General features: G+C 35.5%; 3 protein-coding genes across 4 annotated transcripts in view; 1 reads left to right on the forward strand and 2 right to left on the reverse strand.

Moving 5' to 3' along the window:
• Positions 1–335: 335 nt before the first annotated feature.
• LOC132798922 (uncharacterized) lies at positions 336–795 on the reverse strand. The gene has a single exon (XM_060810951.1). It carries the CDS (start codon positions 744–746, stop codon positions 552–554), a length of 195 nt encoding a protein of 64 aa, XP_060666934.1. The 5' UTR covers positions 747–795; the 3' UTR covers positions 336–551.
• Positions 796–7,502: 6,707 nt separating this feature from the next.
• Positions 7,503–8,003, reverse strand: LOC132798968 (uncharacterized). The gene has a single exon (XM_060811019.1). It carries the CDS (start codon positions 7,988–7,990, stop codon positions 7,553–7,555), a length of 438 nt encoding a protein of 145 aa, XP_060667002.1. The 5' UTR covers positions 7,991–8,003; the 3' UTR covers positions 7,503–7,552.
• Positions 8,004–12,781: 4,778 nt separating this feature from the next.
• LOC132791359 (platelet binding protein GspB) overlaps positions 12,782–23,625 on the forward strand; it is a 75,141-nt gene continuing 64,297 nt past the window's right edge. For both annotated transcript variants that reach the window (XM_060800245.1, XM_060800262.1), the window contains exon 1: positions 12,782–13,260. The gene's annotated coding sequence lies outside the window, so the exon portion shown is untranslated. The remainder of the gene's footprint in view (positions 13,261–23,625) is intronic.

Genomic DNA, 23,625 nt, shown 5'->3' on the forward strand with positions numbered 1-23,625 from the left:
TAATGTTATATATATATATTACATATATATATTTGAAATAAAATGCACGTAAATGTTTAAAAACAGTAAAACAAAAGTTGAACTTTTCTTGGAAATGTGGGGAACTCTAAAAATTCAGAATTCAGCATAATAAAATTTGTGTTTTTTAAGTTAACAGTAAAATAATAATAAACAAAGAGAATCATTTTAATTTAATATTTTATTTGACTTAAATTCACAAAAAAAATTGATAGTTTCATAGTTTTGCTTACATCTTAATCTTATCTTGTTTTTGTTTTATTTTTATTAAACTTAATATTCTAATATTTATTGTATTTGAAATATGACATTTGACAAAGATTTTCATTATTGATAGACTGGATTTTTCGATACATTCATAATTATAAAATAATTTTACATAGTTTCACAGTTTTGTCTTAAATTTAAAATTCACATTTTAGCATTATCTTCTAGTTATCACTTAATTATAGAGTTGAGTCCTGAGTACTTTTTTTGCTAATCACAATTTGCATTGATTTATCAATGAGAAATCAATTTGCATTCCATTCGCTTTAGACATTCAAGCGTCTGCGTTCCAGTTGCCTTCCAGTTGTTCCCTGGGCATCTTGTTGCATGTGGAGAGCAAGGCGATCGGGTGTGGAGATCTTGTAATCGGCGGAACGACGATAACGCTCCTCGATCTTCAACGAGGTGGCCATCATAAAGACGGAGAAGACGAGAGCGATTAGATAGCGAACGATAAGCATCTTTCTTTCGTTTTTTTAACTCGATTGCAATTGCAATTACTTTGGCCAACGTCTGACGACTGTTTGGCACTCATTAAACAGACCTGGCTTTTATAGCCAGCTGATGGTGTTACCCTCACTTTGGGTAGCCAGGTAGCGAAAGGACAGGATCGCAAAGGAACTGGAAACTTCTTGATTTGTTTTGACTAGAAATTCGTGGATTTAAGGGTATCCGATGTCATAAAAACTTTTGCGCTAATCCATTTGGCAATTTCCACTTCCTGCGCTCGATGCTCGATGGGCTCAATGCAACAAAATTCGAGTTCTTCATGTGATTAGCCAGTCAACTGTGTCTAATAATTGCGAGCATCATCAGTTACAGCGTTGTTGCAACTTCCAAGAAATCGTTGTAAAGTCGAAGCTAGTTTGGTGGCAAGTTCAGAAATCGCGTCCCTTTTGCATCCGTCCCTCTTGTGTCTTTTATGAGGTCTGCGCATTTAACCATTAGACATTTTAATTGTTAATTTTGCAAAAATTTAAATAATGGCTGCGCTGCAGGCCGCGGCTACCTGCATTTATTATCAGCTCGGCCTGCCACATGTTGCAGCCAGCCAGCTTCTCTAAGATCGCACACAGCGAGAAAAATTCGATGACTTAGCAAGAACGGAAGAACTTTTATTGCAGGAAAACATTGCTTAAGCTAAGTCTTGTTTTCGTTGGTTAATAATTATGAAGGTAATGCATACAATGAAATAGTATATATTCTTTTTGGATTTTTAAAAATTACTATTAAAAGAAAGAAGAATAAATATAACGGAATGTAAAATTGGGAAAACTTTGTATGTTTAGAATGAAATAAGTAGAGAGGTATTTACGAGTATATGTTATTTTCATAATACATCTAGTTAATCATTTTAAACAAAAGCAAAACAGTGTATTATTATTCATAAAATATACCAAATTAATATGCCACAAAAATACTAAAATATATCTAGGGCTATATTTAAATTATTTACATTTAAAGTATACCACAATGTAGATGTTTTAAATTACAGAAAATGAGCTTATGCTTATACTTAAGTAGATTATACTTAACAAGATACTTAAGTATGATAGATTAGAGGAAATTATATTTATTTATTTACATGTTAATTATTATACAAAATAATATAGTAACTAAAAGAAGGGAGTGCTAGCAACTAAGGCCATCGACTCGACAGTTAATTTATATGTTGTTTAATAATTTGTTGATGTCTAGGAATTTAATTAGTAGTTTAACATTATTGTGAGTAGGTAAGATAAGAAGAGAGGTGGGTGGCATTTGGCCAAATAGGCGGATCCTCGTGTTAATAATTTGCGGGCAGGTATCTAAGATGTGTTGCATTGATAAGATTAGAGGAAAACAATGTAAGAAACATAATAAAAGATTTTATAGTGGAGAAAAAAACCGATAACTATTTATTAATTGATTTATTAATATACTGATAGAACAATGTAGTATGAGAATTGAATAGAGAGGCATTAGAATTCGTAATTAATCCTTTAATGTTCGAATTTAATTGGATCCCCAAAAAATGCAACGCGGGAAATTATTTTTAGGTACCTCAAGTAACGATCTTTGCGATTTTTGATACTCAAAGTCTTTTGGTATGCGCTTACTGCAAAAATAATAAAGGGAATCCAATATAAGAAAAAATCTACAAATATTTTGAGTCATAATCGAAATTTGAATGGAATGTAAATTTGAAAATGAAATGAATTTATCCAATCCAATATAAAAAAAATACTCTTCAAATATTTTGAGTGGTAACCGAAATTTAAATGCTATTTAAAATGTTTCCTGTTAATCAAATTCTGTTTCTTTTTGAAGAAATCTCAAATTTTGTTCTCTGTGTACTGCTCCCTCTTTCTTCTTCACTCTCCCTACTCTTCCTCCCCCTCGCTCCTCTCACCAGCTCCACCTCTCTGGCCAAGCAAGTGCCATCAACGTAAAAACAAGTGGCAACAATTTTCTATAAATTGCATTTGTGCAAAATTAAGTTCAATCTTGGCCAGGCGACTGACCAAGGCGGCAACCGGGCAAGTGGCAAGTGGCAAGCTGGCTGGCTGGCTGGTTGGTGGCAAGTCCAGTTCAGTGCAGTAGCCGTCGCAGCATCCGTTGCAAGCTGCCCCAACTCTTCTCAGCTGGAGTAGCCAAACTCCATTAACTTTGCAATTGGCCACCATAACTTTTAGCCATCGCCTCGCATCGTTTGCTGAACAGAGACAGAGACAGAGAGAGAGAGAGAGAGGGGGCTTGTTAGTTTTTGCGCCAGATCGTTTATAATAATTCGTATGCGAGTCATGTCATGGCCCCTAAAGTGTATCTGCGACTGCGACTGCGACTGCGCGGCAAACACGACGCGCATATCTGTATCTAGAAGAGGAAGAGTTGTTGGCCAGCTCAACGGGGCTGCCTGGGCATCGCGTCTTGGCCTGGCTTTGGCCCTGGTCGCTGCCTCTGTCGCTGATCTGGTCAACTATTCAACCGCAGTTGCCTTCCACTCTCCTCCGCATCTTCCTCTGAACTTGCGCCCATTTTTGCGCTGTTCGATTTCTTGGCCAACTCCTTCTTCCTCTTCGTTTGTTCGTTCGTTCGTTCTCTATTGGCAAAAGGAAGTTAGAAAATGCTCTGAATTCATGGCGCTGGCATTTGGCTCCAACTCCAATTCCAACTGCAGCTGATTGCAGATCACCAGCGAAAGAGAAAGAAAGAATGAAAGACAGAGAGAGAGAGAGAGAGAGGAGAGAGAGAGGGAGACACAGAGAGAGGGAGAAAAGCTGCTTAGACGAATGTCTCCCAACTCTACTTAGTTGCAAGTTGCAAGTTGCAAGTTGCCAGTTGCAACAGCAGCCAAGCAGAACTGCACAACTTGCCTCAGCTTAGTTGCTGCCACTGCAACACACAAGATTGCCACAATAATGATATTAGACTGCGGCTCTAAGCACTTATAAGGTGCATTAACTCGGCTGCTGATCAAGCGCTGCAAACGCAGGTCATCAAAATTAAATAAATATTTTAAATTAAATAAATATTTTAAGAAGGAGAAGGAAGAAAATTAAGAAATTAGAAATTTTATAATGTCGTAAATTGTAATATTTTTAAACAATTAAAAGCTTACTGTAAATAAATAAATATACAGAAACTTTTAACACTCCATTAATATCTGAATTTCTTAGATATGTTGTAGTACTTTTTCTATAGCTATGACAACTATAATTTAGTTTTAAAAATCTGTATTAATCTTTATTACGGAATGGAAAATTGTAGAACCTTTAGATTAAAATCTTTATATATTATTTTTCTAAATATATTAATAGAAAAATATGATTATTTTATATCTTGATATCTTGATACTAAACAAGTTATATTTATATGTATTTCCTTAATTAACATAATTTAAACAAAAAGCTACATTTAGAATAAATATAATTTTATGTATTTCTTCAGTGCACAATCTTTACTTTTTAGTTTCATATTAATTAAAAATATAAGAATTCAAAATGAAATAAAATACATTTTTTATATAGATTATATGGCTTAAGTATATTTAATATAAGTTTATCTCTTTAGCAAAGATCTTTTCATTGAAGATATTTATTATTCTTTTGTATATTTAGTCAATTCTTGATTTAAACTGAATATAAATTATCTAAAAAGTGATTTTTTTTTATACATATACTATCCTAAGCAAAAGTTATTAGTTTGTGATATAGACTTAATGAAAATTTTCGATAACTATTTATTTTAGATGTAAAATATTATTCATATATATATTATCAATAAATATTAATTTTATTAGAATTTCTTATTAATTATATATATATTATCTATTATTATAATATTATATTTTCTATATATATTATTATCCTTAGTTATAAGTTAAGAAAGTTCAAAAATTATAAAATTTGCAACAAATAAATAATGATGATTATAATTTGTTTACGCAATTCTTAATTACCTCACTTCTTATTTAAAGATTTGCTTGGTTAATCCAATTATAATCCAGTTCTGAGCTCTTCATATGCTTAACGCCAATAAAGAATCTTGCAAATGTTGCGAAAACACAGCAACAAAGTTCGGTGGAATCAAAGGCGAAGGCTTTTGCCCACCTACCGCATTATGTTGCAACAACAATCAACACTCAAATCAACAACAATCTGAACAAACTACAACAACATAATCGCAACAGCAGCAACTACAAGATGAAGAAGAAGAAGACGAGGAGCAGCAACATCAGCAGTCGATGCGAAACAGAAGCCAAACTGAAGTTGAAAGCCACAACGAAATGTGTGTGTATGTGTGTGTGAGTGTGTGTGTGCAGAGAGCGAACACATCCCCAAGGAATTTCCCAAGCGGCAGGACAAATCCTAAAGTCAAGCAGCAACAACAGCAACAGCAACAACGGCAACAAGTGTTCCAAATCAAAACGGAAGCCGAGGCAGAGTTGGCTGCCACAGCCAATGCTGCCACAACTGTATGCCACATATGTACATGGGTTTTTTGGTACGACATGGCAAAAGCATTTGGAAAATGTAATTTACAACGCGAGCAGCAGCAGCAGCAGCAACAACATGGGCAACTGGTCAATGGTTGCAAGTAGAAGGTGGAAGGGGCAGCAACAGCAGCTCACCTGCCACCGATCTCACACTGTCAGCTTGGCGCAAAAAGCCATCAAGTCAGCCGGGAGCCAAGTTCTCAGATGATGTTGCACAGGCAGCGTTGATTTTAATTTGAACCTTTTTGCTGCCGCTGTTGTTGCTGTTGCTGTTGTTGCTGCTGCAAAAGTTTTTCCTTTTTAATTTGCTGCTCCGCTTCATAGAGCATTTTTCATTAAATTCCTGAATTAAGGCATTCCTGCGACCCATACAAACGAAGCAGCAACATGTTGTTATTGCTGTGGTAGTTGCTGTTGTTGCTGCTGTGGTTGTTCATGTTCTGAAATAAGAGCAACATTTTGCTGGCAATGTCCAGAGCGACGACATGGTGACGACGACCGGCGAAGACGACGCCGCCAAAGTCTAGAGCCACCAACAAACTAACAGCAACAACAACAGCAACAACAACAACATAAGTTGCAACAACAACATAAGTTGCAACTACAACAATAACAACTACCGGTTAGCTGGCCCCGCCTTGGCCACCTCAAGTGTCCCGCGGTTGCTGGAATTTCATATTTCTTGCTGCTGTTGCTGCTGTTGCAACGTTGTCGATTGCCCTTTTGTGGCAACTCGTGGGGCAATTGCCCAGCTCTAGCTCTTTGAACCTGCAACCCAAAAGCGCAACAACAGTAACAGCAAAAATAAGAGCTACACCTCGCACTAAAAGAAATCGCAGTGTCAAGTTTTCGATTACCCGCAATATTTGTTTTGGCCCCCAAAGCCTAAAGCCGTAAATTGAAGTTGCAGTGAAGGGAAAAGTGTGGCAGCGAAGCACGAAAGATAGAAAGAGAGAAAGAAGAAGGGAGTGGAAGAAAAAGTAGCTTAAAATAGTAGAGTTCAAATAGTATATTCATGGAATAGTTTGCTCAACTGTGATATATCTGCTTCTGAATTTCAGTATTGGCAAAATAATGCGAAAGTGTACTATAAATATACAAAAAATACTAAAATATACCATTTACTATATTGATATACTGTCACATTTAAAATATACATATATATATATATATATATATATATATATATATATTAAAATTTCAATAAAGAAAAAGAGTGCGAATCGTTAAAGTATACATTATAAATATACCGAAAAAATACTTAAGTAGTAAATTATATTTTAGTATATTGATATACTACTACAAGCAAAAATATACCATATATTACAATATATACCGGTATGCCATAATTTCAATAAAAGAAAAAGAGTGCAAATCGCCAAAGTATACCTAATAAATTTACTAAACAATCTTAAATATACCAAATGCTGTATTTGGTATTGATATACTACAAGTAACATATACCATATAGTACAATATATACCGGAATGTCAACCAACGCAATGAAGATCCATCCACATAATAAAGAAGCAAATTCTTGAATTCTAGATAATTTCGATGTTAAAAACAAAGTTTTTGTTTAAGACCGAAACTTTTTTTAAAAATTCTGCAATCTGGATTTCTAGTTTCAACCATTTTTTGAGCCATCGAAAAGTTTTCTAAGTAAATGACAATATTTTTATTCTTCTTGTTAGAACATAATTTTTTTCTCTGTGTAGAATTTTAGAAAATTTCGATATTTTTTGTTTGAAGAACGAACTCTTGTTTCTAAAATATTTCAATCTGTAATTCTTGTTTCAAAATCTTTTTGTTATTATCGAAAAATGCTTAAGCTTTGTATTCTTCATTCTTCAATCTTTGTATTCTCCATGTTCTCGCTCCGTACAGCTTAAAAACTGTTGAAGAAAGAAAAACTTTTAAATAGAAAATTTAAAATTAAAATCTGGTTCAAATTTATATAAATAAATTTACTTCTTAACAATTTCAAATTAATCTCTGACTTCCCATTTTCAGCGCTGTTATACAAAACTTCAACTATCAAATTTTTGACAGATGTTTTCTAGAAGATCATTTCTTCATTCTCTATATAAATAAAAATTACTTCATAACTACTTTATAATAATCTTTGACTTCCCATATTCAGCGCTGTAATAAAAACCTTAAATGTTCACTATTTGACACCTTAAAAGACTGTAGTATTTGATTTTTGAATAATGTTTATTGAATATTTAGAGAAATACAAGGGAAATCTTAAAGCTAATTCACAATTTGATTGTCAAAGTTGGCTGGCTAATAGTACGCAGTGGAGTAGATGGGTTCGGGCTCGTAGATCTCGTAGGTGGACAGCGGCAACACCTCGTTGCTGTAGTAGTTGCCACCGCCTGGTGGAATGCCACCTGGTGGCGGGGGCACATTGAAGAAACGCCCCCGAAAACGTTGTTGCTGCTGTTGCACTGACTTCCAGTAGTTGCTTGGGCGTCGCTTCTTCTGATGATGATGAGGATGATGGTCAGCAGCCGAAGCGGATCTCATGGCCGAAAGTTGTTCAAGCAGATTGTTGGGAATCTGTGGATCAGAAGCCCAATCGAATTCCCGGGAGGTCACCTCATTGAGGGCGGCATCCAGTTGTTGTTGCTTCGGTGCAGGCTTTGGACGAGCCCAGCAACCGATGCTGAGATTGATGATGAGCAGCAGCAGAAGAAGAAGATTTCGCTTGTTGATTGACATCTTTGCGAGTTGACAGTTGTCTTTGGAATATGCCTTGATATGGTCAAGAGTTCGGGTTTATATACTACAATGGAGAGCAGGTAAACAAATTTTGTGTGCGGGCGTTAAGCGATTTCTAATGATGCCATTTGCTGCGCGGATTTGTTGCAGCTGCAGATCGCGGCTTAACTTGCTACCTGAAAGGCAACTTAAGTCCCTCATTCGTAGAGAAAGAGAGAGAGACAGATACAGAGACAGAGACAGACAGCTAGATTGCCAGCTTGTTAGTCTGCAACCCACCCAACGATATTATTGCAGGCAATCGAGATGCACTTCGAGAAATTTAGTTATTATTTAGTAGAATAAAATAACTGATTTTACATTTCATTTCTATACAATTTCGATGCGTATGGAAGCAATGTCCTTTAACAATTTTATTTATTTGAAATCAATAATTAATTATCACTAATTACAATTATTTCAAGAGATATTTAAAGAAACAAGTAAGAAAATTATCTTTTACCTATCTTTTACAGTTTTTGAGATCCAGTATTTTCTAATGACATACAGGCGGACATGTCTATATCGTCTCGGTTTAAGAAGATATATACTTTTTACTATATGAGTAGTCATTACTAAAATTTGATTCACAAATTATCTACATAATACTAACATAAAAAACATTATATCTTAAAAACTTTATTTCTGAATTTAATATATTCCCTTACATCATTAAAATTATTTTAAGAAATTAAATTATTATTTATTATACAATCTATGCGGAATATTGTATTATGATTGTTAAAAAATGATTTCGATAAACTAAACTTTGCTTCGAAATGTATAACTTTGCAATACATATATGTATATTTCATAAAATGTTTAAAGAAATGTTCTAAAAGATAAAAAGTTTTTGAAAAACTAAACTTACAAAAAAATAAGTATTTAAAAAATTAAGAAAATATTTATATATAATTGAACTATATTTCAGACATCATATTTTCCATATAGAAGTGATGCAATTTTTATAATTTGTTGCTTTTAACACATTGAATTTAAAGTCTGTGATTTTCTTAGCTATAGTTAAAAAGTATCTTTTTCTGAATACAGAATAAATACTTTAAATATAAAATACATCCTTGTTGTAATTATATCTGATAGAAAAGTGGAGTCAAGTCCAGAAATATTTATAATTAGTTTAATACATTTTCTTTTTAATGAAATATATCTTTTGGAACTTTGTCTTAAAATATCTAGCTTACCTTAGAATGAAGTAGTTCCTTAACCCAGTCCACTCTAGAAATTCGTTTGGCTAGTTTCTCAGAGTGTAGAGATAGAGTCACTTAAATGTTAAGTCTGGGTAGCTGCACTCCACTCAATACATCAATGCGATGCCATTTCATGTTAATCAAACAACGAAATCCATCAACAGGTGACAGAGCACAACAGCAACAACAACAGCAACAACTTTGAGTTGAGCAGGTGGAGGAGCCTAGGAAAAAGAAGAAACCAAAAAGCAGAACAACCTAGAGGAACATGGAGCAGGAGCAGGAGCATGCCATATCCCCAGACATGTCAGTGCGATAATGGTGTGCTCTGTGTCTAAAAACAACTTCATTCACAAAAATCGGACGAAATACAAAAAAAAAAAATAAAAACAGAGAAGGCAAGACGGAAAATGAAATAAAAGAAGCAGCAATCGCAGCAACAGTCACCGCTAAAAGGAAGCGGCCCCCATTAAAAATATCTTGTGGATGCCACAAAGCAGCAGCAGCAGATACACACTGTGGCATGGGGCATGCAACGAGGCAGCTACTTACTTGACTACTTGGCGACTTGGCCAAACGGCAGCAGCGGGGGCGGCACAAAGGGGGCGGGACAGGCTGGCAGGCAGCAGCAGCAGCTAGGCAGCGAGCAGCGCTTGAATTGCGCTTCGAACATACGCCTAATGCCACAGCCATCGACATCCGCCATTTAACTCTTTAACCCTCAAGGGAGCCAATGTCATACATTTAAGCACGCACATTAACAAAAAGTGCTTGAAAAGTATTTTGGTAAATTTTGATATTTAATTAATATATAAGATTAGATTTCATTAAATTCTAACGTTACTTAAGTATATATGTTTAAGTAATGTTTTATTTAATAAAATAATACAACGTTTCAAAAGAACTTTAAAAAATTACAAATACAAAAAAATTGACTTGAATAGGAAATGAAAATCGATATTAAAAAGTAAAAGAAATTCACAAAGAAGTTATTTAAAGAGGAATTGAAAATTTGTATTGAATATTAAAAGAGATTTACAAAGCAATTTACTATTAGAATATTTCTTATTTATTTACATTATTAAATAAATGTTGACTAATCTTAAAAAAATGCATTTCTGATAAAGAATGCTACTGAAAATAATGTCAACATTGTACAACATTAAATGGTAATAAAATACGTAACATAATAAACTTCTCCTTAAATAAAAATAATATGTTAAATTATTACAAATATCTTATAAATATATATAGAAACATATTTATTGAGAAGATAATTAATTATATACAAAAAAATTTATATTTATTTCCAATTTATTTAGCGCTGTTTATTTCACAAATATTTTACAGTCTTGTTGATCTTTAGTTTAATTTTATTGAATACAAAATTCTTAATACTATTTAAATTATAAAACATAAAAGTAAACGTATTCAATATGCATTTTTGAGTTGAAGTCTTATTTGTAATGTACAAAAATTTCTTAATACTACAATATTACAATTCTAAATTAATTATAAAATTACTTTTTTAATTTCAAATGAGTTCATGACTCTTCTCTTTTTATAATCTAGCGTCCATTCAATTGATATCACATAGTATTTAAAAAACCCATTCAGTATTTTCTAGCAGGAATTTTTATTGAGACTTTCACAACAAAAATCAAAATCACATATAAATTTAATGAAAATACATTCAATTCAAATAATTTGTTGCATTTTTGTTAGACAATTTTTTTTTTACTCAAACTTTTCTTTTTTAAATGTATGAATGTATTTTCAAATAATTTGTGTTATTTATTATTTAATATAGATAATAATAGATTCATTTTTACATTTTAAATTTTGATTTACAATTTAGACCCAAGCTTTTCTTTTTAGTTTTCTAGCGTCCAGTGTGGGGTTAAGCTGATTGCGCCTAGGCCGCAGTTGATGCTGCTGCGCAGTCGCGACTGTCTACATTTGTCTGGCTGCCTTCAGCTGCTCCCAGTGAGCGAAACAGCAGCAGTAGTCAGCGACAGAGGAAGCAGGAGAGGGGGAGGCAATGATGTCTTGCCCAGTGTGTTTGTGTGTGTGTGTGTGGAGTTCAGCTTGGTCAGCAGTCGGCTCGATTATTGGACGTCCAGCTTTCAATTTGCAACATAAAGCATCTTCATCGTGGGCCGCATGAATGGGCGCAGGTAACGCGAGAGAGGCAACGGAGAGGTGAGGGGTGTGGGTGGGTTGAGTGGCTAGCTGGCTGGCTGGTTGCCTGCCCATCACTTCACTGGCACTATTGGCATTGGCAGCAGGCACTCAGGCGTGCCACAGCAGCAGAAGCAGCAGCAGCAGAAGCGACGGCGTCGGCAGCGGTAGTCGCTGACCTTTATTGATTGCTGTTTGACCTCGCCAACAATCGTTGCTGCAGTTGTTTCTGCTGCTTCTGCTTTATCTATGCCTGCGATCGGCCAAGTACAAATGGTTAGAGATGCAGCAGCAGGGCAGAGCAGCGCTTATGGGAGAGGCAACGACAACGCCCACAACGGCAGCGACGTCGACAGCGCGACAGCGAAGTTTCGCAGTTGCAGTTTTGTTCGTTTTGCTTTCTGCTTTTTTTGCGCAACCTTCATTGCCTTTGCTATTGTTGTTGTTGTTATTATTGCTGCTGCTCCATTACTTCGTTCATGGCAGTTAATTTATATTCGATGCCATCTCCCTCTCTCGCTCTTCTTTTTTTCTGCGAGCTTTTTACTGCTGTTTGTTGCTTCCTTTTGATGTGTGCAGTTTAAGGTCGTCGCTGTCGCAGTTGCAGCGCAGCGTCGTCATTGACGCCTTTCCTTGTAGTTAGCTCCATTTGCATGGCATGCAAAAAAGAAACCTTATAAGAAAAAAAGAAACAAAACGAAACAATGGCAACAATGCAAATGCAATGAAATCACAGCACACTTTCAGCGTTGCCGTATCGCGTCGCGTCGCGTCTCGTGTTGTTTGTTTTGTTTGACAGTTTCTATCTGCCGCAGGCGCCATCGTTTTGTTTGCTTAATTGTTGTAGTTTTTGTTTTTTGATAGTTGGATAGCGACATGAATTAATCGCTATTAGCTTCACGACGGCGACGCTTCTGTTTGACCTGCAATTTCGCGTTTTGCACTTATCGATACATTGATATCGATATATCCCTAATACATTCCTTATTATCTTCTTTTTTACTCAACTAATAACAACAGCACGCTTAATTGCGAACAAATCAAAACTCTTCGCTTGACACAGCACAACGTATAATAATGATAATGATAATAATAATAATAAAAGTTGATCACTTGGCAGTGCAAACAACCTGCTAGATTAAAACATAACCACTTCTCTTCGATTACACTCTTAAACACGCCACTCTTAAGCAAAACTCCACAGATTCATTCATTCAAACGAAAAACGAACCACTTTACGAAGTGCATTGAGCACACGAGCCGAACGCGAGCACGAGCCCCAAAACAACAAAAACAGCAGCAGAAGAAGCAAAAAGCAGCGAGCGCAGCAGAGATTGTTGGAGACGAAGCGATGATCGGCCGTCAGTTATTTTTCCAACGCTCTCGAGTGCGGGTCGTTTAACGCTTTGTGGTTGCCAGATAGCGAGAGAGAGGCAAGCTTTTTTTGCCGAAGCTTTCTATACAAGTTGTCTGCCGAGTGCCAAACAAACAATAATAATAATAAACGTAATTTAAACAATTAATCAAAACGCGGCGATCAATGAAACTTATACAAAACCAAACAACAACAACAACAAGCAGCAACAAGTGCCAGTGAATTATTGTACTTAATTTTTATGTACAAATTGTGAGTGTGTATGTGTGCTTTTCTAATACATATACAATAAGTATTTGTAACACGCGCATGTGTTGGTGTATTTCTGTATTGTGCATTTGCGTGTGTATGTGTGTGTGAGCACGCGGCTTTATCAATTGCTCCACATAAAAATTCATTGAAGTGTTTGACAGCAACGAAAACAGCGACGGCAGCAGAAGCAGCAGCGACGGCGACAGCTTAAAACGGTAATTAATACAAACATACTTTTGATTTGGCAATAAACAAATGATTCAGCAATTGTTGCGCTTGTCACCAGCAGCCGCCGCAACAACTGTAAATTGTAAAAACACTTGCAGCTTCAACTTCAACTTCGGCGTCGCGTCGCGTTGCGGTGACAAAGCTTTTGCCACAGCGGCGCAATCAACATCCAACGCATGTTTGCAATTAGTCTGCGTTATTATTTGTTGCTATCGATGGCAGCGTGGCGACGTCGACGTCGACGTCGAAGTCGACGCTATTACAAAGTAGCACGCGCATAGACATGAAAAAATTAAAATGCCTTTGCGCGTGCTCTCTCTCGCTCCCCCGCAGACGCAGTGCACTTTTGCCCGGCGTATGCCATCTCTCTGTCTCTCTCTCGCAGTGTCGCCGCTTAAGTGTGTCTGCCAGTCGTAGTGTGTGTGTGCGCGTGTGTGTGTTTGTTACGTTACGTGTTTGCCTTTACGCCTTTTACATACCCTTCACATTATTATTATTATTATTATTTGCCATTTTGTCGCTTTCATTAATTGGCCTGTGTAAAAACGGCTGCGACGACGGCGACTTCGGCTACCTGACACGGCAAAGCAGCTTTTGTTACCGCTATCAGAAAGCACACTCATACACTCTTACACTACTGCGCATGATACAATTATACAAGGTAGTCCCGTCGTCAAAAAGCTGTCCGTAATCGACACCGTACATAAGTGCGAGTGAAACGACTGCGCCTAGTGAGTGCGAAAGAATCGACAGTAGAGCTTTGTGATTAACCCTTCAATGGCGCATAGGGTTTAATTGTTCCACTATATTAAAACAGTTGAAATGTTTTTTATAATTTAATTTTTAATAGTTTGGAATTGGATAGTAATCGTTGTTTTTGTTTTTGATTACCAATTATTTAGTTCAGGTTCTTAATTCTATCATAAAGTTCATATTTATATATAATATAATTGCAATCTGACATTTTTGTCTTGCACAAGGGTTAATATTTAGGGAAAAAATCGTCCGCATACAACCTCTCGCTTCAACAAGCACGAGCGCACTGAGCGATAACACTCTGTAGCCGAACGAAAAAGCGTACGACGGCACTACCTTGTATAATTGTATCATGCTACTGCGTACTCTCGAGTGCCCACTCTCACACTTATACCCCCCATCCATCGCACTCACTCTTTTGCACACACTTGTTGCTGTGTTGTTTTTACAATTTTTAAGTGGCGCTCATATCCGGCGCTTGCGTTTGCTTTTGCCTGATAAGCGCACTTCTTGTGCTTTTCTTCTTCCTCCTTCTTGCTATGCTTGTTGTGGTTAGTTACGTCTCTTCAGCCTCTTCTGCTTCTTCTTCTTCTTCTTGTATGTGCGCTACCTGTCTGCATTTTATTTGCACATTTCTTTGCATTCTGCGGCCGCAGCTTCTCGTGAATTTGCTTGTTGTTTTTGCTTTGTTGTTGTGTGATTCAGTTCTCAGAGGGCGCTTAATGCGCAACTGTTTTTGCCAAATTGCACAAGGGTGCGTAAGCGTCTGTGTGAGTGTTCCAGTATTGAGTATGCGCGTGTATGTGTAATGCTTAGTCTAGTATTTGTGTGCTTGACTTTGTGATGTGATTTTGTTGCGCTGTGCGTGACAGGCTGGCAACGCCTGCAGGACGAAAGCTCTTAAAAAAATAAAAGTTCTACGCGCTTTGAACATAAGTAAGCAAATAAGAATGACAAAGTATGAAAGCTCTTTTATTATACTTAAATATCTAGTACACAGAAAAATATTATAATCTCTATTTTTTAATCACAATTAATGCTATTTTTATTGTATTTCTATCTCTTTTGAAGGCTCACAATTTTTAAGAACTTTTATAATGAAGAAATGTATTTATTTCTTGTGATAAATTTTATTTACATTTTTTTTTATTTTCTTCAAATTTCACGCTCAACTTTGAACTATTCTGCTAGCGTGAAACACTTTCTCTTAAATTTGCAGAGATTTTAAAGATTAGTATCTCGAATATATATAGTTGGCCTGTGTCCATTCATAAATATCGTCATGTTAATCCAAAACAAAGCTCGACTCACAACATTTAGCCAGACGAACAAAAGCCGAATTAATATAAATATTTATAATTGGAATCAAAATTATGCACACATTAACACGTTTTGGCTATAAACCCTAAAAGTCTCTAAACAAAAAAAAAAAATATTTAAACCTTTTAAGACACACAGCCCATAACACATTTGCAATATATAAAGATGTATTTATATATAAATATTAAAAAAGTGTGGGCAGCACTTCACAGACTACAAAATACTCTATAAAAGTATAGGGAATTCTCTTTTCCCTAAATCAATCTAATTGTTTAGTTTCCCTAAACATTTTATATAAATAGCGTCAAGCGTCATCTGTGATTTGATTCTTTTTGACAGATTTAGATTGATTTAGGCATGGCGAGAAGTTTATTTATGCTAACCGCATTAATATGCGTGATATTTACATAATATTCTATAAATTTGATTATGCTAAACATCGCTAGATTAATGAAAACAAACAAGCCAAGAGCAGAGCCCTGCGATCTGAATTTGAATAGACCTCTAGGCCTATTGAGATACTGAGATACTTATGTCTGCGTCGGAATATTTGCAGAGCATTTAGCTGAATATAAATTTAGTGTACATAATGGCAGCGATCTTTTGACCTAATGGATCCGATGCGTGTAACCTCTTGTTGTGACGTCAATGCGCTCGATTGTGATTAGCATACTTGTAATCATGTGACAGACATCACTTTGAACTTTGTGGAAGAAAACTTAAAGAAATAAAAATATTCCATGGCGGCCTTGATATGAATTGAATTGAATGTTAACCTTCTCTCGCAGATTCCGATTTGGATTCAGATTTTTTTTGGAAAGTGGATCAACAAGTTCGGGTCAACGGGTTTTAGAATTTGAATGCTTCAAAGATTATCTCTGCATAAAAGCAACAAAAACCTAGTTTAAATTGAATTTTCAAGATATTTCTCATTTAAATGTTAATCAACATTTATTATATTTGTTTTTATTTTTGCAGTGCATTTATCGTGTCACTTCATTTGTCTATTCTCCAAATATCAAACATTTTGCTTATTGTTGTGACAGGTTAAACGAGTATTTATTCGCTTTTTTTCGCTTATTTGCATTTATTTATTTGATTTGAAGTTGATTTGTAAATTCACAAAAATGGTGCGAAATTTTCAATAATTCATCTTCATGACCTTTTTTTTCGCAAAACTTCCGCCGGCAGCAGTTTTTGTCAATGGAAAAATCCATGAAATGAAATTAAGGTTGTCAGCATAAAGTCGACGTCGTCTCCTTGTTGATGATGATATCTGATATTCCTTATCAAGTACAATAATAATAATAATATACTATAATATTACCTCTTGGTCACTTGATAAGTTCCTCAAAGCGAGAGAGAGAGAGAGAAAGAAATATATACGTAGTAGAATAATATAAATGCTAATAATAACAAATTCAACAATTTCCTGCCCCTTTTGGCAGCGCACTGAAAGAAGTCACAGAGTGCCTCACATTTTGCCGTTTCATGTCATTAGCGGTCTCTAAAGCAAATATTTGACGAAGACAAACGAACGTACACAAAACTTCATCATAACTCGTTTCCCCCTCTGAGATGATGTTGGTTGAGTCAAGGGCAGAGCGGGGGTGTTATCTTCTCTCTCTCTATAGAGATGATGTGAAGATCTTGCGCGCACTCTTGTTAAAGATGAGACAACGAAGAAGACGCAGAGACTTTACTTCAACTGAAATATCGCGATCTTTTTCATTTTTCTTTGCGCTGACTGCGACATTTTTGTCACTTGAACTGCGACTTCAACTTGCGACTTGCGACTGCGATCCTCCCTGAACTGAAACTGAAACTGAAATCTGATGCTTTATGTACTCGCACTTCGCACTGACAGCAATTTTTTTTTGTTGATGTTTTGTTATTGCTCTTGCCCTTCGCATTTTATTTACTGCGACAAACTGACCAAAGAAATCACAGTCACAGTTTGTTTGATCACTCTTCGTAATTGACCGACGATCGCCCCATCGATCGATGTATCGCTGGCAAAACGGATTCACTCGTTATAACTAACGATCCGATCCGATACGATTCGAGTATGTTTTTGCTGTTGCTGTTGCGTTGATCTTGCATTTGTCATGCTCTTATAATTTGATCCGTTGACAGTTTTTCAACAACAGATCAAAGATCGTTCGGTTAACCGTTGTTTTTTTCGGTTTCGGCTTTTTAATACCTCGCAGCAGCATAATTTACGAGGCTATGCTGTACCTTTGGCAAATGTTTGAAAAGGGCCAAGGTTAAGTAGATAAAACTTATACCATGACATACCAAATATACTAAAATATTGTATGAAATTTAAATATATTTTTGTTTAAATTCATATTCATTATTATCGAACTTATAAAGTACTTTAGTATTATTTTCGAACTTTTAAGAGCTTGTTGACTTTTCAGGGTATTTCTACGTCAAGTACTCTTCTTGAGAAGATTCTTTAGCATTGTTTTTTTGTGTGTTTATTAACTTTGCGCTCTGTTCGGTTGGGGGTTAATCATTGGCGCTGACCGCAGCGACGAATTTTTGCCCATGCACTGTAAAAAATACTAATTAATATGTTTTTATTATGGTAAAAAGAAAGTTATTTTATAAAATGCGTATTATGAAATATTTTTCATTTAAAATTGATTCTAAAAACAGAATATAGTATATACTTATTAATATTTCAATTTTATGCACAACTAATTATGCTGTGCGTAATTTCTAGCAGTGTAGCCGCAATGATTTGCTTTGGTTTCGTTTGAATTGTGCCGCCCGAATGAAATCATAAATCCATAAAGCATCCCACTTTGTCGGTGATTTCTCAAACACGAAAACTATTTCGTACTCTTCGCAGCAGTTGTTTGTTGTTGATGATTGTTCAGTGTCAGTTGTGGCCCGAGCTGAGTTGAGTTGAGTTGAGTTGAGTTGCTGCCTAGTTAGCAAGCAGTCTGTTCCCTGGCGCCCACACTGAATACACTCAGCGAGATCGTAGCACTCGAGTTCAACTTGGCTCAGTTCGGTTCAGTTGTTAATGATTGCAAATGTCGTGATACCGTCGAGTGGGTTGACTCTAGGTGCTGAACTTTAATTAAAGCGCGCAAAAATGTTTTTTTTTTTTGCGTTCTTTCTGTTTTTCGCAAAATGTGAACTTTGCAACGAGCAAGATCAGCTAAAATCAGGGTGGGAGATCAAGATATGGCTACAATAGATAATGTAGAATATTGCAGCGAGAGCAAACTGCAATTATGAGTAACAAATTGAGAGATCAGCTCTACTGATTTCAACCAGTGGAATGAAACTGAAAGCAGCTGCGATCAGTCAAGATCATACACATAGTAGATTCATAGTAGATAATAATGGCAACAAGTATATGATTCTAGATATGTGATGGGAAACTTATGTAAAAGGTGTCTGAATTGCAAATGCATGATCAGTTGAGGCAGTTCACTTGTTTGTAGTAGAATTAAATTGTTTACTTTGAAGATCATTGAAGATCAATATATTCCAACTTAAATTTTATTATACTTACTTCTAGATATGTGATGGGAAACTAATTTGAAAAGTGTCTGAATTGCGAATGCATGATCAGTTGAGGCAGATCAGTTATTTGAAGTATAATTAAATAGTTTACTTTGAAAATCATTGAAGATCAATATATTCTAACTTAAATTTTATTATACTTACTTCTAGAAACTAATTTGAAAAGTGTCTGAATTGCAAATGCTCGATTAATTGAAGTAGATCAGTTATTTGAAGTTAAATTCATTTGGTTGCTTTGAAGATCATTGAAGATCAATATATTCTAACTTAAATTTTATTATACTTACTTCTAGATATGTGATGGGAAACTAATTTGAAAAGTGTCTGAATTGCAAATGCAAGATCAGTTGAGGCAGATCAGTTATTTGAAGTTATATTCGTTTAAGTCGTTATAGTCGTTAAGTGTTGAACGAATTCCAATAAGAATAGAGGATCAGTTCAGTTTGAAGAATATTATATGATTTAATAATTGATTTTAATTTTAACATGAAAGTTCAGTTCATTGCTAAACTGTCTTTGTTTTGTCATTTTATGAATACTTTTGATATCAACTGCTGCTTAATGAAATTTCAAGTCGATAAACAAAGAATGCTTGTTGAAAGATCAGCGCTACTTTAATCATTTTCCGTATACTTTATCAGCAATGTGAGTGGACGGAATAAATCTAAATTAACAAAGTGTAATTGTATGAACAATACGGAAATTAAATAAATTTTCAGTACCATCAAATATTCGAGCTATAGATCATAATGAACTCAAGTTCAACTATAGATAATTTTAATCTGAACTTTGGGATCAGTTGAACTTGATGTTAACAAAGGATTAGAGCATCTTTTTGGCTGTGGGAATGTCTGCCAGCGAATCATTCGAACGAGTGAGTGTTTTGTGAATGTGAATGTGAATACGAATACGAATGCGAATTCGTATGTGAATGTGGTGCAAAATGTCGTTGGGCGCTGTCAGAGCCGTTTGTCAAAAACAAAAAATGCCGTCAGACTGACTAAATGACTGACTGACTGACTGTCAGTCACCTCCAAGCATCCAAGCGTTGGCGCAGACATCCACACACACACTCACACACATAGAACTGCAAGAGTGTATGTGTGAGTGTGTTTTTTGCGCGCATCTAAAAATAAAACAACACTGAAAAATGCTAATGCCATGCGACCGACCGATCGACATCGACATCGAGTCGACCGATGCCAGACCTCAACCAAACGCCCGTTTGCCCTCACACACACACACACACACACACACACACACACACATACATATGTATGTATGCATAACCCAAAAGTGACAGCGACAAACATCGTGGAGTTCACTTCATTTAGTTGAACTGAACTCAACCGATCTGAATATAGTACTCTCGAACTTGCATTCGAACTCTCGTTCGCATTCGCATTCGCACTCTTCTCTCATATGTTTACATACTTGTACACTGCGAGAAACTAAACAAAAGCATCGCTTTACCAACGATTAGCCTCTGTTCATTTGATACTTTCGTCTGCATAGTGTGTGTGGTATTTCGTTTCCGTTCCCGGAATTAGTGAAACATTGAAAACGCGCGACATCTGGAAAGGCGAAACTTGCTTAACCTGGAAATTTATTGAACTTTGTCAAGCATTTTTTATATATTTTGTTTTTATTTATTTTAATTTAGTTTACAGACTATTTATTATTTTGTCAAGCATTTTCTATATTTCGTTATTCTTTATTTATGTTAAGTTTAGTTTAAAACTTATATGTTATTTTGTCAACTATTTTTAAATTTAGTTTAAATCTTCAATTCTCAATTTTTTTTTTTGTACAAAGTTTTTAATATTTTATGGACTGTCTATTTATTGTTGGTTTCTATACACAAGAACAATAATACCTAGTTTTTGAGGTGTTCTAGTTTATGTAGTGTTGATTTTCATAATGTTTTTTATATTGTTTGGGATGTCTATATTTTTATTAGCATAGTAATAATGCTTCAATCTGATGTTCTTTCTGAAAATTCAATGAAATTTAAATTTTTTTTTTATCATAGTAATGATGTATAATAATGATGTGTAATCTTGTATATAAAAAAGGTAGAAAATAATTGTCTTATAGACTAGACTAGTATTATTATATCAACCAAACATAATGATGACGAAGAATTTTACTTTTTATTAAGAAAATTGAATTAAAAATGTAATATTTTCTGTTCTTATAGACTGAAAGTGATGAAAGTCTATAACACTTTAACGTCTAGTTGTTGCATTATACTTTCAAATCATCCCTAATTAGGACTATTATTCATTTGTCTATAACACTTTAGCTTTCAGTTGATTCATCATACTTGCAGGTCATCCCTAATTTTCTTCAGTGTAGCCTGGCACACGCTGTGTAACCAAACTGCCGTCTAGGATCTCAGAGTTGAGTTGCGAAAGTTTAGTTGTATTTTTTTGTGTGGTGTGTGTGTTGTTTTTTTTTGTGTGCTGATGCTGATGCCTGCGATCTGAACTAACTACAACTCAACTCTGTCACAGGCAGCCTCTGACTGCTGCTGCTGCAGCTGTGTTGATGCTGCTGCAACGGGGAGTGGCAAGGTAGCGACGGGGTACAAAAAAAGTTGCAAGTTGCAAGCTCGTTGCTCGTTGCTGCTGCGGCGTGTGGGCAGCGCGTGTTGAGGCTTTGTGCACCAGTTATGCTTGAGGCCTGTCTCTGGGACATGGACCACGACGAAGCTGAAAGACAAAAAAAAAAAAACATGGCCAAAGACTCTGCGACAAAGATCGACGACGACGGTGACTGAGTGACTCGCTGTGTTGGATTTGGGTTCTGTCTTTTTTTTTTTTGGGGTCTGAAAGTGGGCTGCCAAGAGGTCAGGTCGGTGGTCGTCTGATGGTGGTGGCAACTGTACTCACCGAAGTGACACCTGCATGCGTCTCCAAAATGGAATGCAGGTCAACTTCCATGTTGATGCATTCCTGGCAGTGTTGCAGTGTGAAAGTCAAGAGTGAGATTGAGAGAAAAGCAATTATAAAGAAGCTGAGCTGAAGTATATTGCCTCATTTGCATTATTCGATTCCTGTTTTCGCAGCTCTAGTAAACTAATAACCTCTTCAGCAAAAAAGCTTTTTACAGTTTTCTAATATTAAAATATGCTTGAGAGCAGACTTTTAATACTTGACAACTTGACTGGTTATTGATAGCTACAACCGCATTATTATAAAGCTGTCGCAGTTGGCAAAGCAGCTCATTAACATGCTTTAATCTCCTGGATCTTTGCGGAATGATGCAGCTTTTGATAACTGCGCTCGATTCTTTTTAGCTTTAAACTGACAGGTTGCCAATGGCGAACGCTAAATGGACTTCTTCTCTTTCTGTATGTGTGTGTGTGTGTGTGTGTGTGTGTTGCAGCTTTGGGCTGCTTGCAACATTTTGACGCGTGTTGGCAAACGAGTCAATTGTGTGGCCGTCGAACTGTCTGCAACAAAAAAACAGAAAAATCGAAAAAAAAAGATGGAAAAAAGAGTCGACATCTTAGCATACAACGCGCGTTGCCTGTTGATTTTTATTGTTGCTGTTGTTGCTGAAATTTATTTCGTTTTTTTTTGCAATATTGAAGATCGTCCCACACACACAGGCACTCACAGAAAGAGGGAGACAGCGACACACACACACACACACACCTTTTGGTGCCCCTTCAAACTTTGTCTCCCTCTTTGCTGTCTCTTTCTTACGGTCGCGTTGTCAACGTCAAAAAGATGCTGCGCCCTCTCACCTTCTGTGACTCCACAGCTGCTGCTGCTTCTTCTTCTTCTTCTTCTGCTTCGCAGTCTTCTTCCTCTTCTTCTTCTGCTTGCCTTCTTGTCGCCGTTGTCTTCGTTGTTGTTGTTTGTATTTTTGATTCATTGATGTGCTGCGTGGATGTCGTTCAGAGTGCTGAGCGGGCTATATACATACATAGATACACGGTCGCTGTGTGTGTGTGTGTGTGTGTGTGTGTGTGTGTGTGTGTGTGTGTGTGTGTGTCTGTCGTAGTATATGCACCTATGGCTACATATTTACCCTGCGCTGTTTTTTAATACCCTGTATAATGCCAAAATAACGGCTTGATGAGTGTGAATATGGCAGTAGAAGATAATTTTATATATTTTTAACTTATTTTACAAACTTCTTTAAATTCTGAAAATTTCATAATAAATTAAATAAATTTATTAATATTCAAATTCTGAAAAATTTCAAGTAGCAAAATGTCAATTCTTTTAATATTCATCTAATTTCAACATGATTATTATTTATTCGGAATATGTTAATATTGCAATTTTGCTTATTTTGCAAACTTCTTTATATTTAAAATATTTTATAATTCTAAATAAAATTATTTTAGTATTCACTAAAAAAAAACTAATTGAAAAAATTATAACAGTCCAATGAATTTTCATATTTTTTTAACTTATTTTGTAAACTTCTTTAAGCTCTGAAAATTTCATAATGCTAAAATGTAAATTCTATTCATATTCAACTAATTTCATGATGATAATTATGAATAAAAAATGGCACTCCAGAAAATTTCATCTGTTTAAACTTATTTTGTAAAATTCTTTAAATTTAACAATATTAATATAATAATATGGAATATTATGATCTCAAGTGTGATTACGATTTTGCAAAAATTTATAATAATTTTATAGTAATGAAATGTAAATTGTTTTAACATTCAACCATCATAATGATTATTATTTAAAGGTATTTTG

The sequence above is a fragment of the Drosophila nasuta genome, chromosome 2L (genome assembly GCF_023558535.2).
Source record: "Drosophila nasuta strain 15112-1781.00 chromosome 2L, ASM2355853v1, whole genome shotgun sequence".
NCBI lineage: Eukaryota > Metazoa > Arthropoda > Insecta > Diptera > Drosophilidae > Drosophila > Drosophila nasuta.

What these genes read in the sequence shown, in the direction of transcription:
- LOC132798922 (XM_060810951.1), bottom strand. Translation starts at nt 746, where the DNA reads ATGCTTATCGTTCGCTATCTAATCGCTCTCGTCTTCTCCGTCTTTATG.
- LOC132798968 (XM_060811019.1), bottom strand. Translation starts at nt 7,990, where the DNA reads ATGTCAATCAACAAGCGAAATCTTCTTCTTCTGCTGCTGCTCATCATC.